This window comes from Scleropages formosus, chromosome 21, assembly GCF_900964775.1.
Source record: "Scleropages formosus chromosome 21, fSclFor1.1, whole genome shotgun sequence".
NCBI classification, from domain to species: Eukaryota; Metazoa; Chordata; class Actinopteri; order Osteoglossiformes; family Osteoglossidae; genus Scleropages; species Scleropages formosus.
The window spans coordinates 10205792-10226534 of NC_041826.1; the positions used below are offsets into that span (position 1 = coordinate 10205792).

Genomic DNA, 20743 nt, shown 5'->3' on the forward strand with positions numbered 1-20743 from the left:
CGTGCTGTTTGACGTTCCTCTGGGAGCTCTGGTGTCGTACCCTGGACCGGAGCCGCTGCAGCGACACACCTCTCTTGTAAAGATGGATTAAAACACACATTACTTATAGGAACATATAAGCTGCTAAGCAAATAAGGGGCGCAATCCGACACCTGCCTGCATTACAACTCTTTCTGCTTGATCAGCACCGCTGCTCCTGCAATTTATTCCCCGCTTGCAGCTCCTCCAACGCTGCTCCGCTAACCAGCCGTGCCTCCGCATGTGTTGAACCGCAGCCATCGCCGAAAGGGACCCCGAGACTGCGCTCACTCGCTTGCCATCAAAGGCATGATTATAATGTAGTGGCTTCAGCCCAAATATTGTGTCGTTTAAGACTAAAAAAACATGTTTTTCCCTTCTCTCCGGTGGGCGGAAGGCAGTCCAATTTCAAGAGGGTTCTGCCTTCGGAGAAACGGATCCGGGTGAACGTGGCAGCCGCCCACTATGCCTCTCGGCCCTGGAGCGAGGGCAGCCGTGAAAGCGCGATTAAGCAGCGCAAACATCATCTCCTGCCAAGGAGACAATATCCACGGTGAAACGACGTGCAGATGTGTGGGCTCCTATTCTTCCCGCACTGGGCAGGAAATCCCGAGCTCTGTGCACAGGGCAGGACACACAAGAACCGTAACTGTTGTATTACTATCACTGAAGGGGATTATTAAATATTTGCCCCCCCCCGAGGAACCATCCTTAGCACCCTGACCATCGCAGAGAAGCTCTGAAGTGGGATCCGACCAGCCGCCAACCCCAACACACGCCACACAGATTTACACCTCAGACAGCATCAGCTGGGTGGCAGGCAAACCCACGAAGATGACTCCCCTCTTTCCAGCGCCAGTTGTAAACCAGGCAAAGTCCCGAGACCACACCCAGTCTCAGCCCGGTACCCTCCTGAATCCAGACCCAGGGGAGCTATATCACATCCCGCTGAGCCAACTCATGAAAGCAAAGTAAAACATTCCTGGTTCTGAATGCCAAGTCCATTAAAATCCCTGCCTTAGATGAACCGGAGCTCTCGATCCCTCTCCGTCTGAGTGCTACAGGCTCCAGCGGCCCAGCGAGATCAAGCCAAGCGGGCTAGCAGGATAGAAGGGAGAATCCCGGACCGACCCGCTGTACCCGTCCGTTTCTGCCGCTGCGTCTCTAATGCATGGCAGCAAAGTGAAGGTATTGCCCCCTGTAAACGTTACAAGGACAAAAAGGACGGAAACTATCTTTTCCGGTAGCCTTGGGCCCCGCTGCGTCCCACACCCTTCGGCTGTTCCGCCACAATGTCAGACCCATCACGCTAAACCATAAAGCAGTCTCGTGGAGCCCTGCAGCCATTCCAGCAGAGACAGGCTCATCCATCAACAGCTGCGAAGTCCTGAGCCGCCGGCGATCACGTGCAGGATCCAAGAGCAGGAGGCTGTCAGGAGCTGAACCGCACCCTGCGACGACGGGTTCGACGCTACGCAACGCACGTGTCGTGTTCTGAGCGGATGTGTTCGAGGCTACGCAATCAGCCCTTAGAATAAATAAAAATAAAAAAAAAAAGACCAACATGGATGGCGACTCCATTTAGAACGGAGGTGCTTTGGATTTATTACTGCACTGAGTCATTAACTTTGGCACACGGGCTGTTTTAAAATGATCTGCGCTTACAGGACCCACAGGAATAAACAAAGGTCCATCCATCTGTTTTACAAATTGGCCGTCCAAGAAGGGATCCCGCTGTGTCTGCATGGGTCGTGTTTAAATGCAGCGAAAGGAGCAGCGGATTTCAAGGTCTAATTTCAGTCGCTGTTGCGTCGCAAACATTGCAACACTGATGGCTGGACATGGATGTGGTGCTCGGTCCGCACTTTTCTCCAAGGCGACTTACGTTTGCATTTATTCATTTATCTACGCTTTTCTCCAAAGGAACTAACCCCGTGAAGGAACCAACAATTATTTACCCATTTATACAGCTGGGTAATTGTACCAGATCAATTTAGGATAAGCACCTTTCTCAAGGGTTCTACAGCTGCAGGTGGGATTTGAACCTGCGACCACTGCGGTACCAGCTGCCCCAGGTTTATTTAATCTGCCTTGATTTTTCTCCATAGTCAAATGCCTTGCTCTCCTCATTGTAAGGAGCACTAACCAGCTGTATCGCAGTACAGTCACAGTTTAACATCATTAAACACATTTGCTGTAAAGATGCTAATTTCTCACACCAACTGCTGAGTTTCTCCGAAGGGGAGGTGTACACGAGCTGATGGAAGCCATGAGCGGAATGCAAATGTTCGTGAGTAGAGGGCTTCGAAGACGAGGCCTGTTCGATGCCACCCAACAGCAGAGAGGCGGCGGCCCAGGATTCGGTGCAGTCCCCTCCCGTTTGAAACCCTTCACAGGTGTCTGCGTTGCGCGGTGACAGGAGCCACAGAGGAAGCAGTCGCTATGTCACACCGCAGGGAGCGAGCGCTCGCCGTCTCGGTCACCGCGACGCAGGTGCTTTTGGTGCGAACGGGAGGCGGGGCAGATGTCTGGGGTCGGACGACCTTCCCAGACAGGTGGGCTCGCCTGCAGGCGGTCCGGCGCCCGGGAATAGACGCCGCATTATCTCAGCCTTATTTGACAGGCCGCGGTGCCCGAGAGCACGGCAGCAGCGGCGGCGGAAACGATCCGGGAGGTGGCGGTTTCTCCCGACTCGCGGGCACGGTACATATTTCACAAGGACAAACCCCTCGGATCTAACAAGCGCCGTAATTAGATCTGCATTCGGCGGCGGCGGCTCCTGTGGCTGTTAAGAAAGGAGATGGTCGGGGCACGACTACGTGTCTCGCCTTCAGAGCGGGCCCTCAGCAAGGCCCCTCCGGTCCCCCGCGCCGGACCGAGCGCTCAGACCAGCGCCGGGGGAAGATGACGCACAAAAGCCCATTTTGTATTCACTTTGGACTATTTTGCTTTTAATTAAAAGTCTTTTAGCGACTAAGGATACGTTCTAAAGGCCCGTTAAGAGGATTCGGGCAGATGAAAGGGTCCGCCGGCCGCCGCCGGAACAGTTCGAGGCGCCGGTTCTCCAGCGATATTTCAAAAGGCTCGACCGTGAAGCAGAGGGGCAACTGGGCGCCTGTTGCTTCCACGAGCCGGAGGTCAGACGCGCAGCTCATCTAAAAGCCCACTTAGGAGGCAGGAGAGGATGCGCAACATCCCCCTTCCGAGGTTACATCAGCGTCCGTTACGAAAAAATACTTTTATCAAGGTTCTGCACAGACCATGAAACGAGGGCCCTCGAACGTGATCAGGGAGTGTCGGAAATGACACTTCAAAACGAACCGTGCGTGCTGCACCCCCGCCCTTAACGCAGCCTCAAATAAAGCATCTCATTTACATAGGGACCAACTGTTCCTCACATCCCTTCCACAGTTTCCACTCATTTCTTCTGCTTCTCTTTGACAGTCAGACGTAAAAATCCCACATTTCATATTTCTTTCCCCCGGGAGGATTTGTCATTTATCTCCGCTCACCATCTCCACAGAACCGTTTCTCTATTTCTACCCTTCATTTTAAATAGTTTTTCTTCCTCATTTCAGCTCCTCATAAATACAATTCCCTCCAGTTGCCCAAGCAAACAGTTCAGCCGATTCACTTGAAATTCAGAAACTTAGATTTTATCTCAGCAGTCGCTGCTTTAAATGCAGCTAAAACAACATCGCGATCGTTGGGTTTTTTTTGGTTCTCTTTATAATTGCTGGTTTGCCTTTATGCAAGAGGAAATTTGCCGGATGACATTTGTGAACGTTGCCAATAATGGAGAGAAGTGTCCGTCTTTGTGCCCCCCCATGGAGCGAGCAGCTTTTGAAAGCCTAGGGGTTAATAGAAATACCCACCTGTGTCCTGCTCCACACCAACGCTTCGCTTTTTTTGTACTCCCCTTTGTGATCACTGCACACACTGTACATCTGGAGTTGAGGAAAAAAAAGTGCTTAAGTATAATCATAGCACTTTGTCAAGCCTCACCCTCCTAAGTGCTTCCCAAGATGAACGGATGGATAAATACTCAGGCTGAGCATTGGGCCATTTCGCCCCCAAAAATCCTCAGCCGAGATACAGACACCACTCAACTTATGCAAATACCGTTCTTCAACCCCTTACGTAAGTCAAAAGTTACGTATGTCAGATTCCCCCTCTTCCTTCGCGATCGTATTCGCAGTCGATACGGCTAAGGCTGGTTCCCTTGCTATGGACGATAATCTTTGTCCATCTCCAAATTGACAGCTGTACGCTTGCAAGACGGTTCTCCTTTTCCTTCAAGTGTACGTTTACCACCAGGCATTGTGAATTATGGAAAGGGTGAAAAAAATATGGGGGAAAAAAGCACTACACTAAGGAGAGATGTGTTCACGGCTCAAAACACACAGGAACCGGAAAGATGCAGCTTCCTGCCTTGTCTGGTTACGCTGACGTGCACTTAACATATTTCACATGTTTTGCATAAATAAAAGCGCTAACCGTAAATAATGTGTATGCCAGAGACTTATGTAAGTAAAATTTATGTAAGTAGAGGAGCGTCCGTTCCTTTCACTTGGGGGGGTGCTTAATTCTCGCTGAGCTCAGTTAAGGCAGCTCAGTTTTACACTTATGCAAAGGCAATTTCAGGATTTTTTAAATGAGGTGGCACAGGGGGAACCAAGAACCGGTCAGGGTGGCCCATGGGAAATGAGAAAATTCTATCAGAAATAAATACAGCGTTGAAAATTAGCTTAGAAAACACTGGGCGCGATTTTCAGGCAGTACATACCGTGAACGGCAACGTGGTCGAGTCGTGTCTCTCCTCCCGTTTGAAAAACGCGGTACTGCGATCCCGCTTCGCACAAATCAAGCAGCTATCGACAGCGCTCTGATCCAGTGGTGTTGAGCATTGTCAGATTTACAGGCAGCGAATCAGGCAGATCCAATGGTGTTAGGCATTGTCAAATTGACAGTACTCTAGCCCAGTGGCGCTGGCAGGGACCCGGGGGGGGGAGATCATATTTGAGGGGCAGTGCCACCCCTTTAGACATGCCCCTGCACCTAGGTGTCCATAGACACCTCTCACCAGTGGAGTTGGAGACGACCTGTAAAGGTTCCTCAAACAGTCCAAAGACATGCTGTTCAGGTTCCCCCCTAGTGTGTGTGTTCCACTGATGTATGGATGAGCGACCCAGTGTAAGTAGTGTATCTAGCAGTGTAAATCACTGCGGTGAATAAGGTGTGGGGGCTGTAACACTACAGAGCTCATTGAAAGTTGCTTTGGAGAATAAAATGTAAATAGGCAGGAAAACAAACTGATGGGCGCCGCATCAAATAAGGTCGACACTCCGGAAGCACAAATAACACAGCATACTTCGGACACGTCCCGAGAAGGGTGGAGGGCGAGGATTGGAAAGATTGAAGAAAAGGAGGAGCAGGATCGAGCCGGATGGATGTACTCCGCCAGCATGACTGCGAACACAGCCTTTTCAACCTTATGTACACAAGTGGAGCACAGAACATTCTGGACACACTGACCATTTAGATGTTCACAGGAGAAACGGCACTCGAGTGCGACAGTGCGAACACCACAGTTCCATTCATACCACTTTTTTTGGTCTTATTTGACACCTGCTCATTTTTCAGCATCCAGCATCCACCACCCATTAAGGTTAAAGATGGGGATGTGCTCCACATCTCCTTGCTTACCTCCGATGTTTGTATTTGTACTTGATATCACCTTTCTCACACCTGTTAGAGGATCTACCACCATTTGACATGCTGTATTTCTTTGAACCCACAATGTTGTATTATCTCCTCAACTAAGAGTCTGGGTCAGTTGGTTGGGGGGTGTGGAGAGATGAGTCCATTGAACCGCGGGCAAAGAGCGGGGAGAGATTACACGCAGCACGGCTGAGGAAGGCCCTGTGTCGAGGAGTCCGTACCGGTCGACTCCGGCAGTCCATCCCAAAGCCCCGTTATCACAGCTGCACAAACAGCGAGACACAAGGAGGAGAGGGAGCCGAGCCACGCGCCGTCTCCATCTCTGAGAGCACTGAGGGGTGAAATTGCGGCGGCAGAGCAAGAGGCGCCTGTCAGATTGGCGTAAGTGAGGAGCCACGGGAAGATCGGAGATGCTGGTGCCACAGGCTGGATGCGAGGGACGATGTGGGGAATCCTGAGGCCGCGTTCAATCTGAAGGACGCGCGAGCACAGCCTGGACCACCGGAGCAAACATCTCCATTGCGACTGGGTGATGCCGCATTGTTACACCTGTCACACATGCAGTTAAACTTGAGTTAGAGAAGGGAATGACCGAACACAACAGGATATCGGCGTTATTTTTCATTTATCGGACATTTCTCCAGAGCACCTCACCGTTTTACGCATTTATACAGCTGGGTAATGAATACCCTATCATTTCAGGCCAAGTACTTTAAGGGTATTATAGCAGGAGGTGGGATTCGAGTCCACATTTTTTGAGAAAAGGACAGCAGGAAGCTGCACGGCTGACCAATAACCTGAAGGTGGTAGGCTGAAATCCGACAACAGCGCTCTGCTGGAAAAACGTGCATGAGTCACTAAATATTCCCCCTTGTCCCAAGCTGCAGAATTCCTGCTTTATCATTTCCTCCAGCCTCCAAGGGCAATGCAGTCACATCAGACCAGGGTTCCTGCTTCCTTCAACAGGCTGGGAGCCACTTTGACTCAGGAGTTCAGTTCAGCGGCGCCAGGGCTGCATCACATCGCCTGATCTTCTGTCCGGGCTTTTGACAGTTCCCGCCCGTCATCTGCTGTCGGGCTGCTCTCCCCATGCCGTTTGCCGGCACATTCCCGTCGTCTCCTTCCAGCCTAGCCAGAAAGTCCATTCCAACTCTCCTTTGTCGCTACGTGTCCCCTGTACATTGAGGTAAACACGAGGATTCTGCACCTTTCCAAGAAGTAACGAATCTTCACAAAGCCATTTGCTGCAGACAATTCATTTCAGAGGACATTAGGAGGTTGTCCTTTCAGACATTAATGGTCATGTGACCGGAGCTGGAGATTCAAAGTCAAACCTTGGAGTGCGAGTGGTTATTGTACCAACAACGGTGCCTGTTGAAGGGGAACTGAGGAGAGTGAGAAGAGCGGAAAACAGGGAAACCATCGCTCTTAATGTGAGCGCGCACACAAACACGCACACTTCTGTTTCCTCTAGACACCTCATGCTCCTTTGGGTGCATTTCATTAATTTCAGTCATAAATCGATGCATTATGATCACAGGCTTGAAACACTCGAGCGGTTCACTGGGAGGGGAGATAATGAACACACATGCTCTGACAAAACCCAAGCAGATTGCTTATTAATTTCCTTTATTTAGCTGCTTTTTTTTTTTTTACATTATTGGATTAGAAACCACATGTCTGCACATTTGAAAACTGAACAGAAGTGTGTGAGGCTCTAGACTACACGTTACACTCTTGTCAATCACGTTTCCAGATCACACCAGCAAATACTAGCGATTATCCTTTTATCAGTATCTAAACCTAGCGGGGATCTAACAGTTATTGTGCTCACATGGAGGCACTGAGATGCTGTCGTTCCATTATTGCTCCGAAGTTCCATTTGACACCATCGACATGGTGCTCGGTCCAAATGCTCGACACCCGCCACTGCACTCCGGAGAAGCGTCAGACTTTGTTACACTAAAGTGGTCACGAAAACACTGATGATGTAAACAAACATGGTCCAATTTAGTAGCGAACAAGGGCAGGACTAACCAAGAGGACACAGATGGCAGGGTTTGGAGACTCCACACTTGAGAACGCTGAGAAAAACTGATAGAAGTGTAAGCAGAAAGCAAGAGCTGGGGTCACATGAGAGAACTGGTAGAAGAATGACCCTCTCTCACACACGTGTGGACTCAGCTATGGTTCAGGCAGCTCTAAGACTCGTGTCCACTCCGTATGATACTCCAACACATCCCAGTTGTGCTCAAAGTGTCTACGCAGTTGGGCTACAAGGGGAGTACAAATCAGAACGAGACCAAGCAGGAGAACGAGGCTCTGAAATAGAAAGTAAACTACACAATTAGGGCCCAAAAGGTGGAGTGGGATTTAATACCAGAACTGCTTGGTCCAGTTGGACAGCACTTGTTCCTGAGTTGGAACACACTGGAATGTGGAGGATCCTGAGCAAGGATCTTTTAAAGACTCATTAGTACTGAAGCAGGCGTCACTCTGAGCAGCGCCGCTGGTTCAGAAGGCAGTTGGTCAAGAACAGCTGTGTGCTTAAGCACTGATTTTTGTTGGGGAGGGGAGTTGGGCTACACAGGAAGAAAAGCGGAACAAACATTTTGGTCGATCATTCAAGTCATGTCGTGCTGTAAGACTTGAGTTTAAGTGAGAGGACTCGTCTTCCATGTGAAGCAAGGCAGGTGGCCGAAGGCGTGTGGTGTGTAACAAAGCCGCCTCCCTTACGGTCATTGCGTGCGCGATGGAACGCAAAATTAGACAGTGGAGGCAAAAAGTAGGTATGTGTGCATGTTTGCGTTCTCTTTTGGGTTAAGACAACCAAAAAAAAAAACTGATGTGAGAACTATGAGCCCCTGGGACTGTTCGTTCACTGACATTCTGTAGCAAAACTAAGAAGGTTAAAAAAATACTTTTAAAAAAAAATCACAAAAATCTAAAGTACGCAAAGTGTTTCCAGCCATAGATCCACATGCTGACGTTCACTGGTGACCACACCTGAGCCACGTTCCACAGAAGATGCTGGAAAGCGTTTCTGCAATCGACACCACCGAACAGGAAAGGAGAAAAAGCCACCGGCGGAGGAAGCGGCGAGGCTGTGTGTGATACACACCCTGTATCCATCAATCACGGCGCAGCTGTGGGCTCCCTGCCCATCCCACTGCCCCCAACAAGCCCCTGTCCTCGTTTACACTAATTGTCATTAACCAAGCCATTAAATCGAAGACCTGCGTGCCCTGCTGCGCTGCGGAGGAACACAGCACCCATGTATCTGCAGTGAGGAAGACTTTGTAAACATTCTTTTCATGCTGCCCAATGCCCTTTCCCTGCAAACGTCCCCCCAACCCCATCTGCCCCGCCCCTGGGTGCCACCCCCTACTCCGTGATCTCCAGGATGAGGTCGTCGCCCTCCAGGCTGCTGTCGGGCGTGACGTACACTTTAGCCACGGTGCCGGCCAGCGGGGAGTTCACCACCGTCTCCATCTTCATGGCGCTGAGGACGCAGAGCGGTTGCCCTTTCTCCACCTTCTGGCCTGCCTTCACCTTGACCTCGACCACCTTGCCTGGCATGGGTGCGCCAATCTGGCCCCGCACATCTTTCAGGGCCTTGGGGTGGAAGTGCATCTCCTGCAGGAAAACACGGAGGAGAGATGAAGACTGCAGCTTCACGTTCGGGTTACAACAGCGGGACTTGCCTTCAACGACCTGTCGAGGCCCAAAGAAAGAACATTAACGAGAGGAGGAAATCAGTGGAGCCTTTGTTCAAACTAAAAGGCCAAAGGGCTGAGTGTGTGCAGGCACATGTGCGTTCACACCCACGTCACACTGGGTTCATCTGCCGCTTTTCTGCCTTCAGCTTGGAATGCAGCGAGATTGCGCAGCTCAGCTGGTGCCCCGGCCACCACCGGGCAAAACGACCGCCTTCTTAAGGTTTGGAGGAAAGTTGAAACCCTGAAGCACTCGACTACTTCACAACAAATTACAGAGGGATGCTGAAGGAGGCGTGTTGACTCCAGAGAGACAGGCTGGTAAAGCGCCACCACTTCAGCCGTTCCTCTTCCAGTGCAGCAACAATAAGGATCTATACATGCGTAATGGCGTGAGAAATGAATTCCACACACGCGTTCAGGGTTCGAATGGAGTGCAAAGACTGCGCATGCACCCACGCACAGATGTGTTGAGCACTGCTGCATCACTACACCACCAAGCGTGCAGAGGAGTCTTCTGTACCTTCATCGCCACTGTGTCCCTGACCAGGACAGACCGCAGCTGACCGTTGAGCTCAAAGAAGACCTCCCTCTGACCGGCCTTGTTCAGGTCCCCCAGCGCCAGGGCTTTGATGTGCAGGGTCTTCCCACGTTCGAGCTCCACCTGAGAAGGATGAGCCCCTGTTCAGAACTGCCATCATGTTGGTGCACGAACCCCATCCCATGCCACATTGGTTCAAACCGCAACGTTCTGTAATCAGCACTGAAGCGTACCGTTTCTCCAGACACAATGAGGAGGAACTCATTTTTTGTACTTATTTTTGATTTTTAACACCTTGAAGGAGGGGGTGTTGGGTGGAGAAGGGTGCGAACACATTTTGTACACATTTGGTGCATGGACTCCAGGGGTCCTGGACACCCACCTCGAACTCCTCAGCGATTTTAGGGCCGTCCAGGAAGAGGCGCGTGTTCAGGCAATCCACGGGGCCGAAGGTGTTGGCAAAATCACGGAACTCCTGGAAGACCTTGGGGTACATAGCAGCCGACATGACGTCTTCGGGGGTGATGTCATCGCCGTGCGCCTCGCGCAGCTGCTTCTCCAAAGTCTCGAAGTTGAGCGGGGGCAGGGAGGCACCGGGGCGACCCTCCACACGGGGCAAAGACTTCAGCACCTGGAGTGTGACACCGGTCAGTATGAGAATGTGCGGGTCAAGGGGACTGTAACAATCATCTGAATGAACGAATCAATGAGCAAGTGAATGAACCTACTAAACTGATGTTAATGTTAATTCCATTGGCTGTAGGAGATAATATAAAGACGACATGTACATATAAACATGGTGACAGAACAGATAAATTAAAAAGTAAATAAGCCGGTATGTCTACACACAAAAGGACAAAATAGTGTGGTGACACAGCAGCACCCCGCAACACATTATCCACCCAAGAGGTTCAGGTAGGTATCTCAAATGCAAATGCTTAAAAGCCATATCACACAGAACCCGCAGCAGCGTGGCAGGTTCAGTGCTGAAACGCAACCCCCACTGGCGACTTGCAGAAGTCACACGGTCGACAGATGGTCACACATCTCCATAACTAGCAGATCCACAATGCAGGGGGTCACCGAGGGGGCAATTAGGGAGAACAGCAGCCCGCAGTCAGAGCCCAGACTATAAGTCAAGAGGGGGCACCGGAGACTCTGGCGTCACAGATCACACGCATCAGCGCTGGCACAGCAACAGAGGCACGCCGTCGTCTCCGCAATACTCCCTGGTGACCAACCAAAGGGAGGAAGCTGTTTAAATGCAGCTGAACACCAAGAGCTGAGCGTGTGGACTGAGGTGCCACCCTCCACTTAGGACCCACCTCTGGGGTGCAATAGCATTAATTTCCTCCTGCTCAGGCTGTTAATAAAGGACATGTCACTGGACTATCAAAACAGAAAATACATATATTATGCACCTGGCTCTAAATAAAGAGATGTCTCCTTGGGTTCTGCCCCTCCACCTCGTAAGGATCGTTGACTCTGGTGCTCAAGAGCTCGGCACCAAGATAGTAACACCATCAGGTGTTACTGATGGGTTCCTCAGGGTTCACTGTATTTTACTAAATTCCAATCACTGCAGACAAACAACCGTTAAAGGAGTCCAACCTGAATGGCGTGCACACTCACCTTGGACCGCAAGGGCTCTGGGAAACCGCCGTGAGGAATGCCGACGTGGCCCTGCAGGAACTCCACGACAGACAACGGGAACGAGAGCTCGTCGGCCCGCTCCTCCACCTCGGTGCGCGTTAGCGAGTTCTGCACCATGAACTGCGCCAGGTCGCCAACGATCTTGGAGGAGGGGGTCACCTGCAAGAGCCGCTCCCATCAGCACGCAGATCGAGGGCCAGACGCACAACAAATACAGCCAGCTTCCAAGGTGTCAGCAGCAGAGCCATAAAACCCAAATGTGACAGCTGAGGGTGTCAACAGGCAAGACAGAAGGGCCGCAAACAAAGCGGAAAGCTCTAGAAATCCATCCGCAGCTAAAAATCCTGGTGATTCACTGCAGCACCAATACAGGCGCCGTTATCCGTGGAGGAAACGAGGGGGGGGAGCGAGGAAAGCCGATCAGTGCCGATTGTCTCATTAGTGCCAAGACTAATGGAGGAACACAAGAAAACAAAGGCTGGGAGGTGCCAGCGGCTGCGGTTAACGCACCGTCTGCCGCGCCACAGCAAAGCACAATGTTTGACAAAAGTCAATGAGCAAGAGAGAGACCCAAATATCTCATTGTAATATTGTAGAGAAGAGACTGAGGAAGGGGTAAGGGGGGGGGGATGTGTGAGTCAGCTGGGCTGCGGCTAGACTGCGTGAAACGAGTGCCGCGTCTGTCAGAGCTGTTAAAACCCCTCCCACACTGAAGGGGTCTCAAATCCATCTCTTTCAGAGCCACTTCTCTCCTGATAGCACCATACCAGTCCAACGCCTCACCTTAATGAGATCTCCAAGCAGCTTGTTAGCCTCAACATACGCCTTCTTCACCTCCTTGAACTTGTTGCCCAGCCCCATGCTGTGGGCCTGGAAGTGCAGGTTTGTGTACTGGCCGCCAGGTATCTCGTTCTCGTAGACGTCCGCGTTGCCCGACTTCATGGTGGCCGTGCAGTCGAATTGTGCGTACAGTCCTCTGGCCACCTCCCAGTACTCACTGTAGTCAAACACCTTCTCCAGGGAGATGCCTGACCGGAGAGAGACCACACAGGTTTTCAATAGCGGTCTGACCGCTGGTCCTCAACAAACCCATCGCCCCAGTGCGGGCACATCACCTGAAGTCACCTCCCTGGGAGACTGAGGGATATGCTGTATTCAGGTGAGAGTAGTGAGCAGCCTTTCAGGTGAACTCAGGTGCAAACAGTCATTAGTGCAAATTGAAGAGCCCCTCCTACCATCTCTCAAGCAGTTCAATATGGATGGATGGACACACACACACACACACACACACACACACACACACTCTACAGCTTGTCAGTGAATAAGTTACCCTCATTCATTACACTTCAAGGCTACAATAAATTGCCATTGGAGGATGACAAATTGCAACTGGAGAATTAGATGGGGGGGTGGACAAAAAGATGGATGAGGAGTCAGTACAAGAGTCAATCAAGGGCCTGGGAACCAGAGTGTTGGAGGCAAAACGCCAAAACAGGCAACCTCCCTATATTGGGAGGACTGCTCACGTTATGCATGTGGCCAGTGCGGTCTGTTCTCGTGACCATAACATGAACATGCAACAAAAGCTCGGTCACACGCATGAGTCCTGGTGGTTATGGTTATTGGAGGAGTGACCACAAGATTGTTAGTTCACATCCCATGAGGGCTGCTTGGGAAAGATATTGTACAGTAGAGAATGGCTTGAGAGACAGCAGCCTGTTCTGCCGTTCATGAAGAGAAGTGCGTTCCGATGGAAGGAAGCCGATAAAGCCACGAGGGAAGGCAGTGTGGTTGGACACAACGGATGCAGCATCTCCACACCTGGTTGACAGCTTCCGCACAACTCAATTAGCGAAGCAGCACCGCGGAAAACTTGGCAAGAGAGGGGTGTGTGGGGGGGGGGCTAAGCCAAGTTTATTCCAAGATCGGGAGAAAATGAGAACTGACAAACTGACACGGGCCAGTGCACAGAGGGGGCCTGAACAGATGATTCGCTGGCGTGTGGAAACCTGAATATGGTTGGAGACGGGGCATTTAGTGACATGGGTGGGGGTACGGAGCACAGCAGTCACCAGGTGGTGTTTCTAGGTGATTCTCTGAGACGGGACTCAAAAGAAAGGGGGAAAAAAAAAAAAATCTGGTCATGTGGAAAACACGTGGCAATTTGCATCGCTTCACTGCGATGGATCAGTAGAACTCTACCTACGTGACCTACAGAAGTCTCATGTTCAGCCCCAACAGAGCAATAAAGAAACCATAGGTAGAGCACCAGCAAACAGTGAAAGGTCACCTAGACAGGAAAAACTGGAGGGAAGAGTGAGCAGTGGAGGAAGGAACTGCTGTTGAAGAGCTGTGCAGACTTGATGCCAATTCAATGACAAGTGTACTCAAATTTTTGACTGGAAACATTTGTATTCAACATTTTATACAGATGCAGAACAGTGATTTATTCTGGATGTTTGTCCTGGGAGAACTGGTCGGAACCTAAAAGGGGACGTCACGGTACCAACTACTGTACACATACACGAAGCCAAGCGCGGCGTTTAAAAAGCACCCATTACCAGCAGCTCGTCTCGGTGCCAGTGAGGCATCAGTCATCTGTCTGTCAGGGAGACGGGCTGAGAAAAGTGGTCCAAACAAACACACACGAGCGGTCCCCCAGAAGCTCCACTGCCACAGAATCTCAGGACCACTGCGCTTGTAACCCTACGGCCACAGGGTCAGCGGCAAAGAGCCAGCGGGCAAGTCTTCTCAGCCCCCCACCGGCCACACTCTGCCCGCTTCACTTCCTGCTCACCACAGTAGTGCAGTGCCACCCTGCTACTCCCCGTGAAGGTGACCATTTTGCTCACGTTCATTCGCTGCCAACACTGGAAAACGAGCATTTTGAACGTGCAGTCAAGGGGGTCGGCAGCACCGGCAAAGGGCACCGTCCCACGTTTCAGTTACTGGCAGAACTCTGTACAAGCTCTGCATGTGGAACAGCGGTACCCACAGCCTTGGGGACAGGGCACAGCCCATGAGGGGCATAAACCGGAAGCAAGCAGCACAATGATGAGTGAAGGAGGCGAACGGAGCTGGGTTCCGCTAGCAGACACGTCGTCGCCATAGCAACGTGCCGTCCACCACATGCTGCCGGGCAGGGCGAGAAGCGCGGGGAGCCTGCCGATTTACCCTTGAGCAAGGCAGCGCTCCAGAAGTGTTTAAACAAACAGCAAGCTAAATGAATGACGGTGAGGGCAGAACTGTAAACTGTGGAAGCCACTTTAGGATGAAAGCGCTAAACAGAACAACAGAAAAAAACAGCAGTGCAAGTTCAAAAGGAAGTGCGTTTCGCAAAGCTGGCGTGCCCGTGAGCGTGGTACTCAAACCAGAGAGCTCTGGTAAATACCCCGCTGAACAAAAGGGCAGAGTCGCGTGTGCCCACTGGCGCCCAGATAAAACAATCTGCTGAGTCAATGATGAAGAGCTGCGGTGTGTGCTAATATTGAAAGGGGATGAAAAGAACGGTGTCGTGCGGCGCCGTCCCACATCCCACGGTGCCGTATCCTCTCAACGGTGACGCGTGCCTACATCGGGCAGGAGGTGGCGTACTGCTAAGAGCCGTCACTTCCACTCAAAGGGCTCCGATTCAAACCCCATTTCCTGCTGCAGTGCACTCTTAATCAAGGTGCTTACCTGCTGTATAAATGGGTAAATCAGTAGCTTAACATTCAAAGCTGTTTTGGAGAAAGTGGCAGATAAATCAATAATTTAAAAAGTTGCACTGAGCTGGGAGAACTGAAGACATTAAGGGGGGGGGGACCCTTTTCACCACAAGATTGGGTTCAAGTCCCAGGGGATCTACCAGCAGTGTTCTCAACCCAAACTGTCCTGTTTTCTGTTGAAGTACAATATTCTGTTCAATTAGGTGTATTTACTGGCCAACTGACAAATGAGTTTTAAGCTGTGACTCAGCCGTATGGGCCCAATGAACTGTTACACCCACCTCACACTGCAAGCCATTTTAGAGAAGTGTCAGAAGTAGAAAGAATAAAGTTGATAAGTCAGCGTATCATTGAGTGATTTTAAAAGCAGCAGCCAGCAGCACGGGGACACCGGTCAAGGATATGTGGAATGTCACATCCAGACACATGGAAACCCGATGCAGAAGCGAGTAGAACTGAAGCGCTCTGCATTCAGACTCCTATTCTGTTTGGGGATGTTTTGATACCAACTACGGATGGGAAGCATAAATGCAGGTTTTGCGCCGCAACGCATTTTAGAAATGAGATGTGAAGAAAAGAAAAATAATCAAGAATTCGTAACGCGGATGTTCATAACAAGGATCTGGTGTAGGGACGTCGTCACCTTGCCCTGGTTGCAACAAGCCGTTCAAGTAACCTGCAGAAACCCGAGGGAAGTGACCGCTGGCACGAGAAGGTGTAGGCGGTGGGATGCGGACTCCGGGTCCCGCTCCTCACCAGTGTTGAACTTTGTGCCCTTGGTACAGGCCACGATGGCACCCATGCTGGGCTGCGATGTCATTCCTGCCATCGGGTCGACAGCCACATCGACGATGTCCGCTCCCGCCTCGGCACACGCCAGCATGGCGGCCACACCCGCGCCCGCCGTGTCATGCGTGTGCACATGGATGGGCATGTCAGGGAAGCGGTTGCGGAGGGCTCCCACTAGCTGGCGGCTCGCCTGGGGCTTCAGCAGGCCGGCCATATCCTGTTGGGGGGGACGGGAAAGGACAATTTTCCATTTAACATTCATTTCCACACCAGATAACCACATGTTCACATCCAAACGATCAGGTAATACAGTGCTTGTAGCTGTTCTATCAGTCTGACTCTGCTGCCATTAACATACCAGTTTAACCAAAAAAATAAACCACAGCACTGGGTCACTGCAACATACAAACAGCACTCAAAAAAAAATTACAAGATAGACGGTAATGGGACACGCCCATTTGCATCATGAGCATATGACCTTACCCGGAATTTCAGTTAATATCCCTACTTCAACTGACAAGGCATTTCCACATTTATAAGAACCAAATTTGGATTTTCCGCTCCACCCACCACCTGAGCAGCGTATGACCAGATTCCAGCGGAACTCCTCTCGTATCGTTTTCATTTCCAGACAGCCCATTTGTTACTTCCACCTGTCATAACCTCAGAGAACACAGGCCTGTCTGGACCGTGCAAACCATATCACCGAACATTAGTTCATTCGCATTGTTTTCATTGATTTCTTTTACCTTCAATGTTCTGCTGCATTAAAGTGTAAATTAACGTGTTGTATGCATGCTTTGTTTTTTAAATGCTTGGTACACAGTAGCTATGAAAGACCTGAACGAGTGTAACAGGCAGTATTAGAGTAATGGCCAACCACCCTGTTATACTGTTAATGTTAACCATGGAAATAAAACTGCCTGTTTTAACTGAATTTGGTGAAATTTTAGCATAAAGGGGTGGGGCAAGTTTTGGGCTTAGGAATACATACAAGTGTTTACCATTTCAAGTAATAGATTTTACACCTCCACAGTGAGGGTTTTACCTGACCGCGTTCCTTACTATGGCAGTGGAAGACCGCACCCCCCCCTACATAAAACAAGGGCAGGTGGTTGCAGTATGTCACAGGTGTGATCGGACCTGTTACAAGTCCCACAAGGGTGTCCAGACTTAAGTCCTCAATTATACAGAACAAACATTCTTCTAGCACCTTGGTCATCCACATATTTGGGGAACGATAAACTTCCTTGCTAAGTACGCAACACAGACATTAATATACATGTGATTCACAGGTAATGCATTACTTATTAAATACAGTGGATACATCGAGATGGACTGAGCCACAGTATTTGCTCAGCTTTTCAGAATGGAGACGGCAGATCCTCGTTCTCTTGTAGCCTCACTGCGGCAGCTGGTTCAAGTGTGTAGGGGGATTCGGGGGTGGGGGGGTCCAGTAAGAACACAGTTGCTCTGAAAGCCTAATGCTCACGGCACTGAAAAGCCTTTTTACTGTTCTACACTTATTCCCACAGCATGGAAGCCAGCAGAGGAGTTGAGGCAGTGCCAGTCTGTTCTAATGGACGGGGTGAAGGGGGGGGGGGCGACAACGGCATAGACGGATATGGTGCTCGATTACAGGCCACGCCCTCACCTTGATGGCCAGAATGTGTGTGCCTGCCTTCACCAGCTCCTCAGCCAGCTCAAGGTAGTACTGCAGTGAATACTTCTGCCTCATAGGGTCTGAGACGTCGCCCGTGTAGGAGATTGCCGCCTCCACGACGCCCCCGGCTGCCCCAGCCGCCTCCATGCCCAGCAGCATGTTTGGAAGGTAGTTGAGAGAGTCGAAGACGCGGAAGATGTCCATGCCGTTCTCCTTGGCCACCTCGCAGAACCTAGAGCAGGGAGGGGTGTTGTGGGGAAGGTGGAGAACAGTCAGCAATGGGAAATGCCACAGCGAAGAAAGAGCACCACACAGTGGATGACCAACGAAAACAAACACACAGTGTCAGAGTGAAGTGGCAAAGGTACTGACTTAAAGACTGCGTTGTCTGGGTAGTTGGTGTATCCGACTGCATTGGCGCCCCTTAGCAGCATCTGGAAGGGGATGTTGGGCATGAGCGCACGCAACTCCTGCAGCCTCCGCCATGGGCACTCATAGAGGAACCGCATTGCCACGTCAAACGTAGCACCTCGAAGGGGTAGAAAGAAAGCAACACACGAGTTCATTCAGTTGGATGCTCTACTTATAGCTGCTGGGTGGACCAAAACCCAAAGTGTGCAGGTTCTCTTTTGTCCCCAACGTCATGTAATGAACTCTGTCCCTCAGAGCTGCTGAATACCTTCCATCATTCAAGACCAGTCTCAAACCCATCTCTTTGAGAGCCACTTCTCTCCTGAGCACTACATAAATGAGTCCAAAACCATCTGCTATGATATTGAAATAGTCAATATAAATTGTCACTTCTATAGGCATTTGCTTGAGACATGACCCAACATGGTGGTCTCAGAGAAGCTGCTTTGATAATCTTTCATCTAAAGCTCTACAACTACTTAAGTTTTAATTTGCATGTTGCCTTTATTAAAAAAAATTAAAAAAAAAAAGTGAAGGAGCAAATGTAAATGAATGTGTGCCATGTCAGCAGACTCTTGCAGCCCTGAGTCACTGAACCCTCCATGCTCACCTATAGCCTCTTTCCAGCAAGTATAATGAGTCATTTAGGCTCTTCAGGGTGCTCAAGTACATTTTCTGGGTGTTTGAGTGTAGAGCAGCAGCCCAGGAGAGGCTTGTGTACACACAGGGTCTACAAACCAACCCCCTCAACATGCCCCCCAAGGCAATGCAGCTGTACAAGTGCAGTAAGTCTCACAATTTAGTCAGTGACACAGGACACCAGGGACCCTGGAGATGCCAGATTGCCCACAGTGCTCCCCCAGCTCACCTCCCCAGTTCTCTACGCTGAACAGGTTGCTAAAGTTGTGGGCGACGAAGGGTGCGATCTTTTTGAGGTCGTGGGTTCGCACACGTGTGGCCAACAGGGACTGGTGGGCATCACGGAAGGTCGTGTCCATGAGGAGCAGGCCCTGGTGGGCGCGCACCGCCCGTGCGAAGCCCTCAGGACCCTCGCGCAGAAGCACTTCACGGAAGCCTGCTGGCGGATCACCTGAGGTCGACCAATCACAGCTCAGCGTCAGGGGTAGCCATGGCCAAAAATAAAACTTGAGAATATCAGTCATCTGTTTTTGACTTACCTGGACACAGTCACTGGTACCATTCAAGTATGTGAATACATACACCCATACAACAAGTGTACATATAGTGGGGCAGCAAAGGGCATAGCTGGAACTTCTGCCTTTGTATTTGGGCTGCAGGTTCGAATCCCATCTCCTGCTGCAATACCCTGATCAAGGCACTTCCATTGAATTGATAAAGTAAAAGTTAGCCAGCTGTCTAAATCAGCATACGCAGCTTATTATAAGATGTTTTAGTGAAAATATACACAAATGAAATGGATGCCTGCATTAGGCCTAGTACAAATGAAGTGTCTGCACTTCATTTCAGCGTAATTAAAAACGGTCAGTGAAACACCCTGCAGCGCTAGTGCTCCATGAGGCTAGGCTGTGGGTTTGAATTCAGCTCAGTTTGTAGAGTTTGCACGGTCTCCTTGCATGCGTTTCCTTCCCACAGTCCAGAGACATGTTAAGGTGAACTGGTCACTCCAAATTGTGGCAGTGGGTGTGCGCGATACTGCGCCTCTGTATAAATGTGTGAATAACCATAAGGAGTTTAGTGTATCAAACACTGTACGTCACTTTGAATAAAGGTGTCAGCTAAATACTAGTTAATAATCACTATGTCACTTTGGAGAAAAGAGTAAGTGAGACTGCTAAATGAATAAATGTTCAGCTGTTTACTGTACGGTGAATAAGTTTGACAGCCCAAAAATACCTTTCTGCTGATGCTCCTGACAAGCTGCTCAATCACACACAGACTACTAGAGAGGAGCCAAACGTAGCGGAACCCCCCAGCATGTAAGCAGGGTGAAACCACAGGAAGGGGGTGTGGGGCACAAGGGCAACACACTGCTGATGCTATACCCTTCTGGTGTGTAATTGACTTTTTAGCCAAGGAACCATGAACAACAAGAAATGGATCCTTGGGGAAGGAAATTCAAATTTAAAAGAAACTCGTCAGCTCGATGGCGTCTTAATAAAACATGAGAACAAGCGGAAACCAAGTAGGCCAGACACTGTTTGTAACACACCTCATACAGCATACAACATCCAGATGTTGCATCAGTCCAGTCAGCTGCTCTTCGTGAACTGCAGCCTCTTCTTGTGTGCGCATGTTATTTATATTACACACTCGACCCCATTCCTACATACTCGGTGCATCTGTGTGCTCTCACCCTGCAAGCCACTCTAGAGGTAAGCAGCTCACAAGTTGAAGTTTTTACACAGTGCTCCTCTCAACCAATGAGAAGAAAGCGTTACGAAAATTCATAGAGTGGTCTCTTAATAGATGGAGATGAAATATGCCATCTGCCACGTGAGGGAAAGAAAACAAAAAGGAGATAAACATCTTTAATGTGGGCAGG

General features: G+C 50.2%; 1 protein-coding gene across 2 annotated transcripts in view; it reads right to left on the reverse strand.

The window, feature by feature from the left end:
* Nucleotides 1–7481: 7481 nt before the first annotated feature.
* pcxa (pyruvate carboxylase a) overlaps nt 7482–20743 on the reverse strand; it is a 68268-nt gene continuing 55006 nt past the window's right edge. For both annotated transcript variants that reach the window (XM_018728994.2, XM_029247195.1), the window contains exons 13-21: nt 19088–19309; nt 18181–18337; nt 17800–18040; nt 16113–16362; nt 12433–12677; nt 11629–11808; nt 10379–10627; nt 9979–10119; nt 7482–9375 (exon numbers count right to left, since the gene is read on the reverse strand). In XM_018728994.2, the coding sequence (XP_018584510.2) occupies nt 9124–9375; nt 9979–10119; nt 10379–10627; nt 11629–11808; nt 12433–12677; nt 16113–16362; nt 17800–18040; nt 18181–18337; nt 19088–19309 (1937 nt within the window). In that variant the 3' untranslated portion in view covers nt 7482–9123. The remainder of the gene's footprint in view (nt 9376–9978; nt 10120–10378; nt 10628–11628; nt 11809–12432; nt 12678–16112; nt 16363–17799; nt 18041–18180; nt 18338–19087; nt 19310–20743) is intronic.